Source organism: Drosophila willistoni, unplaced genomic scaffold (assembly GCF_018902025.1).
Source record: "Drosophila willistoni isolate 14030-0811.24 unplaced genomic scaffold, UCI_dwil_1.1 Seg269, whole genome shotgun sequence".
Taxonomy (NCBI): Eukaryota; Metazoa; Arthropoda; class Insecta; order Diptera; family Drosophilidae; genus Drosophila; species Drosophila willistoni.
In genome coordinates this window covers 14,790-26,284 of record NW_025814227.1, presented here as the reverse complement: position 1 = coordinate 26,284, position 11,495 = coordinate 14,790, and the positions used below count along the sequence as shown (strand labels likewise).

General features: G+C 40.5%; 2 protein-coding genes across 2 annotated transcripts; both read left to right on the top strand.

Annotated features, from left to right (window-relative positions):
* Window positions 1-824: 824 nt before the first annotated feature.
* Window positions 825-2,256, top strand: LOC6637726. Its single transcript, XM_047012764.1, has 2 exons — window positions 825-1,655; window positions 1,957-2,256. Exons 1-2 carry the CDS (start codon window positions 825-827, stop codon window positions 2,254-2,256), a joined length of 1,131 nt encoding a protein of 376 aa, XP_046868720.1.
* Window positions 2,257-5,765: 3,509 nt separating this feature from the next.
* Window positions 5,766-6,490, top strand: LOC6637816. The gene is given in 3 exon segments (XM_002060908.4): window positions 5,766-6,021; window positions 6,083-6,239; window positions 6,241-6,490. Coding segments are annotated over 3 exon segments (663 nt in total).
* The last annotated feature ends 5,005 nt before the right edge of the window (window positions 6,491-11,495 follow it).

Here is an 11,495-nt window from a genome sequence, read left to right as displayed (position 1 = left end):
AGCAGGTGCAACAACATTGTGCTCATTTGGTATTGTTTCAGTCATTGGAGTTTATGGACAGAGTGAACTGTCGCATCCAGCCGCATTTATGCCAGTCCATCTGTCATCTGTGTGTGTGTGTGTGTGTGTGGGTCTTAGTTGCAAGTTCCAAAAAGGCAATTATTCTGCACGTAGACCAAAATTACATGAATTGCCACTGGCCAAGGCTATGGCATGGCATTGGGCACGCTTTCTCAAAAAAGACTTGCTGACGAAGATGTTTATATATAGAATCATAACACCAAATGCAAGTCTGCTAGTAAGGTTTCAGTTGTGAAGCATGCAACACAAAGTGAAACTATTAAGACACCAACATGCCGCAAGAAGGGCCAGCGTAGATAGTAAAGAATTTGCTATACGAGTTATCTGCTATTTCGACAGCCATATAAATTAACAATAAGAAGCTGATGGTGGTCTCTCTGTATACTATAATAGAGTTGGTTACGCCTGACAGCCACTTTGGGACTTGTGTGTGGTAAATAACTGTCCAACTGGAGATCAACATTTAACTGGGCACTTGGTCCGCGACTACTAAGCCACTTTCGGCGAAAGGCCATAAAATCGTTCAACTAAAACATCCATAAAATGTCGAATGTCTTGTAGAATTTGGTTCACAAAAATCAGTAAACGTTGGCTCAGTTCAATTCTAAGACGCGTGCGGAGTGCGTGTGTATCTCTGAGTGTGTGTGAGAGTGTGTGTTCTCTGGGTGTGCGCACATCGGTGTATATGTATATACACAGTTTGGTAAAGCCAATTCAAGGATTCGTATAACAACATTGAAGTAATGTGGCATAGTCAAGTGTTTGTTCTCGGCATTTATGTGCTCATAACAATTCGTCAGAGTAGTGGCTTTCACAGCAACAACAACAACAACAACAATCGTTTTAATGGTGGCACTTCCGGCATCCTAACAGCACAACACAACCAAAGGCAACAGCACAACAATGAACAACTACAACTTCAATTCAATGCCGCCTGGCAACCCTTGACACATCATAACAATTGGCTCATCCTGCAGGCAACGGCAGCCAGTTCAGTGCAGCGTCAGATGATTGAAGAGCAGAAGGAGCAAGAGCAAAAGCTTGATGTGGAGAATCGTGTGGAGCAACAAGGAGGACAAGGACAAGGACTTCCTGGCAATTACTACGCCTACAATCATCGGTATCAAAATCAAAATGCCAGCCAAGTATCGCCCCCTTCACCCATTGTACACGATGGCGGAAATTACAAACAGGTGCGGCGGGCAACCCTAAGAGATCCTCCCACTGGCAGCTATGTGCTAGCCATAAGCCAATCAATGCGACGAGGCCAGCTGAGGCGTCAATTGCCTATGGCAACACCACTCCTTCAACCTACTCAGTCTGTGTCAGAGGATGTGGAAGCATATGCTGCTCGTGGCAAGCCGGAAGTGCGCGACAGGTCTTTAACTTTAACTAATGCCGCTTTTTCTCATGCTGATGATGCTTATGCTGCTGCTGCTGCTGCTGACACAGATGATGTTGATGGCGATGGTGATGGCCCTGATATCAGTGACAAGTCATTAGACATGGATATTGATGCTTACTTGGGCCCCTTCGAACGAGCTCTGGTGAAAGTGAGCAACTTTTGCGACACAGTCGCCTCATCCCATCAGTGAAGAGGGCGTGGTGGATCCACAGCCTTCATACCGTCTGCCAGGTGGGTGAATTCCAATAAATGTTAATTTAAATTGCCAAAGAAACGTGCCAGGGTGAATGGCTAGCGGAATTATGCGCCTCAATGCTCAAAGCATCATTTTTCCGGGAGTCCGGGGTCCAAACCATTTAGTTAACTGAAAAAAACTTCTCTCCCTTTCCCTTTCTCTCTGTGTGTGTCTCTCGCTCTCTCTATTTTATTCCACATAGACGAACGCAGGCCAAGTAAATTGGATGCCACAGGAAGTTCAAGGTCGTTACATTCGTCTGGCATCTCAAGAAGAGGAGGAGGATGATGAGGAAGAGGGACGCAAGTTGAAAAAGTTAAAAAAGAAAATACAGAAATTACTGCTGCCATTACTCATTGCCTACAAACTAAAATTTCTGACACTCATACCAGTGCTAATTGGTGGTCTAACTCTGCTGGTGGGCACAACTGGCCTGGCTGGCTTCTTTTTTGCCCTATTTACGGCCGTAATGAGTTTGAAGACCGCAACAGGTGGCAGTCATGGCAGCAAAGCATTGCTCTTAAAGAAAATCTGAGGAGCAATTACACAAACTCAAACACACACACACACACATCTACATAAGATCCATTTAGTAGCTATTGATTTAGGTTAACTCCCTGATGATTGTGGCAATTTGATTAAGTTCAAAATTGCTGAAGATAAGCCCAACGAAAGTTTGAATGAGCTTAACAAAAAAAATCCCACAAAAAAAACTGTAAATATACTAAACATTGAAATTCTCCAACAAATTCCCAATCAAAACCATTGAAAAAATCATGTAAACTTAACCATGTTATACTCCATAACCGGATGTCGCGTAATATATATACACTTCTGACACCCAAAATAAATGACCAAGACTAAAATCAAAGTTTGGTCATGGAAAGTGATGACAGTCCATGATTCCATGATAAGTTCCCAGTTACATGTGTGCATTTTAATGTCCGACAATGCCTTGTGAATATATATGTATAAGTATTACCCTCTAAACTTGATACACTCATTTGAACTCGACTTAGATAAGCCTATTTGTCTGTCTGTCTGGTCTGAATGCATTTACCTAATTCAATTTGGCTATTACTTAATTTCCATCAGCATAATGTAGACCAGGGGTAGGCACAAAGAGAGCCACCTCAAACTGTTAATGTATGCGTGCGCTTGCTTGTGTGCGTAAGCTGCTTTACACTGCGCGAATCGTATGTGAAGAAACGAATAAAAAATTTAAACTGCAAGTGAAAAAGAATAATTCCGACCTAATTGTTGTTCAGAAACTCAACTATTTCCTTTACTTCTATATTGTTTGGATAACTTTTTATACGAAGGAGATCTTCTAAATGGCTATCAGTAAGACTATTTCTAATTGAATCTTTAATTAATTTCATTGTCGAAAATGTGGATTCGCAAATGTATGTTGTGGTAAACATGGAAGATAATTTTAACATTGCCTTCCCACAACCCTTTTTTACCGAATCGCCTTAAAAAACAAAGTACAGTCATGAGTCTTGGGTTCCTTTTACCTAGATGTCATAAAAATGAATGCATATTTTGTATCGGTTATTATTTATATTTTTCATACTATACATATATGTGCATACATGTATATCTTACATTTATATTACATTATGCATGTTCGCTTACATTATAATATACTTTTTACCCTATAGGGACAAAATATAAATAATGGCAAAATATTTTTAAAGTTGCCATGTAAGAAAGTGAAGCATTAATTTTTCTGCGTGTAGCTGCGTAACAAAGCGACATAGTACTGCTTTCGTCAAAAGTCTGTGCGACACTAGCTGTTTTTTTACGCTTTGAACTTGTACTTCGTGCTCACATCGGCATGCACACAGACGGCCACACGAGCAATTGCCGAGCAAAAGTGCCCGCACGGGCTATGGGCGCCTACCTCTGGTGTAGACCAGGGCCCGGCACAAAGAGAGCGCTAAAAAAGTTTAGTTGTATGTGTGCACTTGCTTGTATGCGTATGTTGCTTTACACTGCGCAAAATTAAGCTTCATCAAATTCTGCCTCAAATCAAGAAAACGAGTGCAGCAAATAATCTTATGCAAGAAAAAGATAGAGAAAACAAAGCAGCGATCAATTTTTTCATGTGTGTTCTCTCAACAAAGCGATATAGATCTGCTTGCGTCGAAATGCTGAGGAAACTAAATCAACCCTCATGCTCTGTGTGAGGACTTCGGCAGCCGTTCGGTTACACGCATACGAGGTGCCGAACGTGTTCGTCCCCCGGGGGATATGAGTGCCGGGCTCTGGACTAGACATACATAAATACATTCATGATGTACATGAGTGTGTATGTATGTGTAGAGAGTGGGCTGCTACCCACCCTTGTTAACTAAACATGTCAAACTTTGTTTTCCGCTTCAATTTGGGGTACAATTAAATTATTCTTTTATATTTATAGCCACATCAGTCAGAGGTCGTTCAACGGTTCATTAACATAATACAAGGCAAAATAAAGAAAGAAAATCAATATTTTATCAAAACATTACAACGAAAATATGGAAATTTTTTCACAATTTATGTATGCATGTCTAAATTGGGAATCATTTATTTTCTATTCACATTTTTAATTAATTTATTTGTTTTGACAAAAGTTCGCAACGCAAAAGGACTATACATATATTCATACATACTGTTTATGTAGTCAAATGTTTTTTCTCAAGGACTTCATATCCATACAGTGGATAATAAATAACTTCGCCAGATGAGAGATTAAATAAATAACTCAATTAGAGTAAGCGAAAAGAATATTATAAAGGTAATACGATTTTAAAGGGTGTGGAAGTTTTGTCATGGTCAACCTTAGCTGGATCCTTTGTCCAATTTTTTATCCCTTGCAAAAAGGGTATATTAATTTTGGTCAGAAGTGTGCAACGCATAGAAGGAAGCATTTCCGACCATATAAAGTATATATATTCTTGATCAGCACGACGAGACGAGTTCAAATAGCCATGTCCGTCCGTCCGTCCGTCCGTCCGTCCGTCTGTCCGTCCGTCTGGATCAACGCAAACTCCTCCTAGACCGTAAGAGCTACAGAGCTGAAATTTTGCATGTAGGCTTGTATATACTGCAGGCGTTGTATATCTCGGATTCAGCCGGATCGGGTGACTATATCATATAGCTCCCATAGGAACGGTCTTTCGAAAACAGTGACTTTTGTCAATAACTTCGTTACTTTTGACGCGATTGCTTTCAAATTAAATATTTGTTAGTTTAATATATCTGTTAATGACTGTGCCGACTTTGATAAGGATCGGGTTACTATATCATGTAGCTCCCATAGGAACGATCGGTGGAAAACAGTGACTTTGATCAATATCTTAGTTTTTTCCTATGCTAAGATTGTAGGCCGTTCTTTCGCAAACATTAACCTTTTTAGCTTGAGCGTTTTTCCATTTTTATGGCTATAGGTAAGGAAAGAGTTACCATAAAAGTTGCAAGGGTATAGAAACTTTGACGCGGTCGAAGTTAGCCCCGGCCCTCTGGTTTTTATTAGTAATTAAACGGAGGGTAAATTTCTGTGGTAATGAATTTTTAATTTAATTTTCATTAGATCCTCTTTTACCAATAATTCCCATTAACAATTCATAGGAATGATTATTCCAAGAATATGGAAGAAGGTAGTTAAATTAAATTACAATTTCCCATCTGAGGCAAATTTAATGAGGAAAACATTTTTGTGTTTGGCTAAATAAATTATATGAAATTTTGTGTAAAACCGTTGGCATATGAATAAAAATTTGTAAAACTATTGTCGCATACTAAGTATAAGTATTTTGAGTAGATTTTCTCTACATTTTAGAAATGGAAAAATTACAAGTGAACCGAAACGCAGTAAGTAAAATGCTTGCCAACGTTAATGAAGAGTTTTTACTTGTTGATCGCCTCAACCGTTGGCCCAAGACGAGACAGCAGCAGCAACAACAAGTGCAACATTAAGAGTATCGGCCGTATTCCATCAGCAATATGCCTGCTCAGTGTGCTAGGAACTGTGCTGCAGTGCAAACACAAAATATTGAAATGCTTCTCGTCTTAAGTACTTTATTTCTGTTGGCCTTGGTGGCTTTGGGACAGGCACATAGCCTGCCACAGGCTGTACAACTTGGCGGCGCTATTGTGGCGGCCGTCGAACAGGATGCTGAACAAGTGGCAGCCAACGAGGAGCGTCTGGAGCAGGAATGGTTACAAATTGCCCGGCAGCAGCTGCGTAAGTTCCTTGACAATGAACTAAGTGCCGAGCAATTGACCAACTTGTTTGGCACCTGGGCAACTGAAGGTAAGTAGTCTATTAATCTTCTTTAAAGAGGATAACATATAATTGAATTGAATGCATTTAGCTCGTGGCAAACATCACCACAAGAAGCACAAGAAGCTATTGAAAATGTTATATCCCCTGCTGGCTGCTGCTGCCTTGGCCAAAATGGTTTTGTTGCCCTTGATCTTGAAGTGGTTAACGGCGCTTTCAACCTCATCGTTTGTCATGGGCAAAATAGCTCACTTCCGGACTGCTGGCCTTGAAGTACATCATGTCGAGTGGCCATGCACATGATCGTCTGGAGATAATACACTCGCCCTCGATAAAAGGTTATCATGCTGCCTACTCGGCGGATCTTTCATCCAGCGGTAGCAGCTGGATGCCCATTGGGCAACAGCACTACATACCCCTTGGATTAACAAAGGAAACTTCACTGAGACTACCGAAACATAACTATGATAGCCAGGAGTTTTACAAACCTTTTCTATAGGGCGGCATCGAGAAAGAGAAAGACAGTTAAATAGTTACAATACATAGATGTTCACTAAAAATAGTATTAGCCAATAGGTAAATAAATAAACAACAAACAAAAAAAAAACACCCACTCACATACATAACTCCAACTCCATTAACAATTAATTAGCAAATTGCTCGTGCCTGACTTTGGCCATAAGCCAAATGATGTTACGTCGATGACAGAAGACGGCGACGAAGACGACGACACACAATCACTCCATGGCGTACAGAGAGCTCAAAAAATTAACAACATTGCCAGGCCGTTATGCATAAAATGGTTTATTGCGCATGCAGACCAACGCGATGGGCCCAACGACCAAATGACGACCAAAGACTTTACTTCCGCAAGTGCGTGTTGCAATGAACGCCGACTCACACACACACAAACACAGAGACAGCAATGAAACTTATGTAAAGACAATGCCAATAAACAGGTCGACAGTAATCAATTGGAAATAATTAGAAACATAAATGTCTTTAAGGTGTGTTCAAAGAAGTTTATCAGATAAAAGTGATAGCCTCTAGCAAGGATCATGCTCTCACAGTGTTAGTGTTATTACATCATTCATTCAGGAATGTTAAAAGTAACTAACATGTTCATTGTTTGGGATGTATGTGTTTATTTTGGTTCATTGCCTGGGCTGCCTACGCATGCCTTTCGGCCTGGTCTGGCCTGGCCAGAGCAAGTGAAAGTTGTAGGGCACATAAACACACACACACATACAAACAAAATTCATGGTAAATAGCAAAAAGACGACGATGGCCAGGGGAACGGGTGACAGGGGCAGTGTTATGGACAGGGGCAGGGCTACAACCGTTAGATATGTATGCGCATGCTTGACGCGTACCTAACAGATCGATCAACAACCACAAAGACCAACATTATGCTCGCTGCGACTTCTTTCTAAGTGAGATGTGTTTGAAAGTGAAGTTGATGTGTTTTTTTTTTCCTATTTTGCTTTTTCTCTCTATGTTTTCCGTTTGGCTTGGCAATTAAAGTCAGACGGGGAGACATAGTCAACATCAAAATGAACATCGTCTTCTTTTGTCGCCGCATCTGGCTAATAACAACATTCTCAACATTGCCAGTTTGCTGGGTCGTCGTTGTCGTCGTCTTCTTCGTCATTCGGCTGGCTGCGCAATGTTTGCGACTCTCACGAGATTACTTAACCAGGCCATTTAGCATAGAGAGACAGCTACAACTACAACTACAACTACTACCATCACCACCACCACATTTTCCCTTGTTTGTTTTTTCTTATTTTTATTTTTTTGAACATTTGTGTCATCAATTTCACTTTCTTTACAGCTTGAGCGAATGGGTTAACGCTAAGTTAAACAAAGCAACGATACTGTCAAGTACAGGCCCTTGCCTGGGCTTGGGCCCTGAGAAAGTATTCCCACAGGCGCATTTAATCGATTTGCTTACCATAAACTAACTCCAAGACCAACACATGAGCGCAACCGGAAAGGATCCATAAAGCACCGTCTCATTTGACTGAAAATGTTTGGTTAATCAATTTCCTTCTTTCGGACTACGCCCATGGTTCAAACAGACCTCATCTGTCAATTGCCCTCTCAACATTTGACCACAATGTTGCCGAGTCGGGGTTTGTTTCAGTCAAAGTGTCAAACAGGCTCTGGGCAAAGTGAATTGAATTTGTTTTGGGGTTGAGCTGAAGTGCACGCATGGTAATGGTTATGAATTTTTAACAGCAAACACCTAGACCTTGCCCTTTACTTATATCCGAACCATCCCTAAACCGAATCCACATCTTCGTACTAAAAAAAATGGCGTTCCTATATTGCTGCACTTTCTCAGGCAACGTCAACATCAATATTGACATTTTATATTTGCGCAAATGAAAAGAAAATCAATTTCACCTGCTGGTATTTATGCGTTTATCCCAAAAAAAAACCAGAGGGCCGGGGCTAACTTCGACCGCGTCAAAGTTTCTATACCCTTGCAACTTTTTTGGTAACTCTTTCCTTACCTATAGCTATCAAAGTGGAAAAACGTTTTATCTAAAAAGGATAATGTTTGCGAAAGAACGGCCAACAGTCGTAGCATAGGAAAAAACTAAGATATTGATCAAAGTCACTGTTTTCCACCGATCGTTCCTATGGGAGCTATATGATATAGTTACCCGATCCTTATCAAATTTGGCACAGTCATTAACAGATATATTAAACTAACAAATGTTTAATTTGAAAGCAATCGCGTCAAAAGTAACGAAGTTATTGACAAAAGTCACTGTTTTCGAAAGATCGTTCCTATGGGAGCTATATGATACAGTCACCCGATCTTGATCAAATTTGGCATAGTCGTTTATATGTGTAATTAACTCACCAATATTAAATAACAATAGCTCAGCAAATAACGAAGTTATTAAGAAAAGTCACTGTTCGTGACTTTGCTGTTTGTATGGGAGCTATATGATATAGTGGTCCGATCCGGCTGAATCCGAGATATACAACGCCTGCAGTATATACAAGCTTACATGCAAAATTTCAGCTCTGTAGCTCTTACGGTCTAGGAGGAGTTTGCGTTGATCCAGACGGACGGACGGACGGACGGACATGGCTATTTGAACTCGTCTCGTCGTGCTGATCAAGAATATATATACTTTATATGGTCGGAGATGCATCCTTCGATGCGTTGCACACTTTTGACCAAAATTAATATACCCTTTTTGCAAGGGTATAAAAAGATACAAATTTTGCTGTTGCTTGATGTTTTGTTTGGGTCTCGAGATGCATAACCCAACGCTTTATTGATTCGTTGGTTGGCCGGTGTTCAAAGAGTTAGATAAAAGCATTTCGTCATAACTGAAATTTCTACCCTGTGCCACATTCTTGTCGGCCAATTGTGAGGGAATGCCAAAAATACTATTGCCGGGTAATATGACACGCAAATGGGTCAGTAGAACGTACAAAACGAAAAAAAATAGCAACCCAATCCGGCAATCTTTCAAACTCAGCTGCAAAAAGCTGCCAAGCTAATTTGAAAAGTAAATGCGCGTGGTGTGCCACACCCACATACACACACACACACACGCACACGACGAAGAAAGCACATAGCACATTGTGGCAATTGGTTTTATGGTAACTTGTTGCGGCTAATTGAGCTACGCCTGCCAAGCCAACAGAAATCGCAAGAAACCAAGTAAACCTAATAGACTTTATACATTATATTATATTTATATACAAGTCTGAAATTTTGGCAAAGAAAAAAAGAAAACACAAGCCCACCCGCCTTGAGGCCTGTCTCGGAGATGTCAAAAACGCATTAGGGGAACACAAAAAGGTTACCCATATTGACAGATCACGGCGGAGGGGGAAATAAAAAAAGATAAATTATTAATGATTGGCATTTAGAAATTTAGTTTGATTTGAGTATCAGGTCTGCGAACAATTCAACTTGACACTTACTCCGCTGGGATAACACTGTTCCGAAGTCAGGTCTAAAATCCGGTTTTAGTCTCCCATTGCAGATTGCAAAATTTCAATGAAAATTACATAACTTTCACTCACAACAATGACGATGATGATGATAATGATGCCCCGATGACCGACAGTTGATGACGACGATGAAGACGACTACGTAAATGAATGAGTGCGAAACTGGACCGTGTGCGTGAGCCAAGCGAATGGTATGCGGGGCTATCATCATCAATGATGATGACTTGATTGGAGTTAAAGTGGAGTTTATTTATTTATTTATTTATTTACGTCAACTAACACAGCAGTCGACGAAAAAGCTTAAGCTAAAGACAGATAGTAATTAAATGAAGAAGGTAGCTTAGCTTTATACACAACTAAACATCCCCGGCCCGGTGGAGGTGTTTTATTTGCACAAGGTGCCAGCTATGCCCCGATTCACAGCCAATGTGGCCAGGGATGAGTTGCAGCCAATCCAAGTCATTGGTTTCGCTGTAGATGATTAAAAAGTATAGCGCGAAGAGAAGTGACAGAAAGATGAGGAGAGATAAGGTGAGAAAGGTTGTTAAAAGATTGGCAAAGAACACGAAGAGGTTCGTGAAGAGAGTAGTTAGTCAGACATCTACTAAGGTGAATAGGAAAAAAGTTTCTGGTCCGACGTGAGGGAACACAAAAATACAGCGTATCTAGTAAATTGGTAGAAATGACTTCGCCGTTGACTAGTTTATGGAGAAAGAGAATGCCAAAAACAAGCCTACGGTTATAAAGTGAAGGAAGATTAATAAGAAGAAGTCTGTCAGAATAAGAAGGTAGGCGAAGACCCGGGTCCCAATTTAGACCGCGTAGCGCAAACTTAAGGAATTGCTTCTGTACCGATTCAATACTACGCTGGTGAACATCATATTGCGGGTTCCACACTGGCGAGCAATATTCTAGAGTAGGGCGAACTAACGAAGTGTATAAAACCTTTGTTACATAGGGATCATCAAATTCTTTGGCCCAACGTTTAATGAAGCCGAGAAGGCTGCTTGCTCTGTCGACAATTGAAGAAATATGAACATTAAATGAAAGTTTAGGGTCAAACATAACGCCTAAGTCTTTGAATGATGAAACACAATCTAACAGAACAGACTTAATAGAGTAATGAGCTAGGAGCGGAGACAAACGACTGAAAGTCATAAAAGAACACTTAGAGGCATTAAGGTGTAATTTATTAACGTGGCACCAATCACAGAACGCATCGAGATCTGATTGCAAGTACTGTTGGAAAGAAGGATCATTATAGGAATAACAAATCTTGGCGTCATCCGCAAACATGAGCACGCGTGATCATTTATAAACAATGTAAATAATAGTGGGCCCAGATGACTGCCTTGGGGTACACCTGACGTAACTCGAACAGTTTTAGATATCGAGGAACGAAAAGACACCTTTTGGGTTCTGCCAATAAGATACGACTTTAACCAACCCAATAATTTTGGTGAAAAACCCATGATGTTAAGTTTCGCGAGAAGCAAAGAATGATCAACCGTATCAAA

Coding starts and splice junctions, on each gene's coding strand:
- LOC6637726 (XM_047012764.1), top strand. CDS start 825: ATGTGGCATAGTCAAGTGTTTGTTCTCGGCATTTATGTGCTCATAACA. Junction 1,656..1,956: donor TGAGCAACTTTTGCGACACA/GTCGCCTCATCC, acceptor TGGATGCCACAG/GAAGTTCAAGGTCGTTACAT.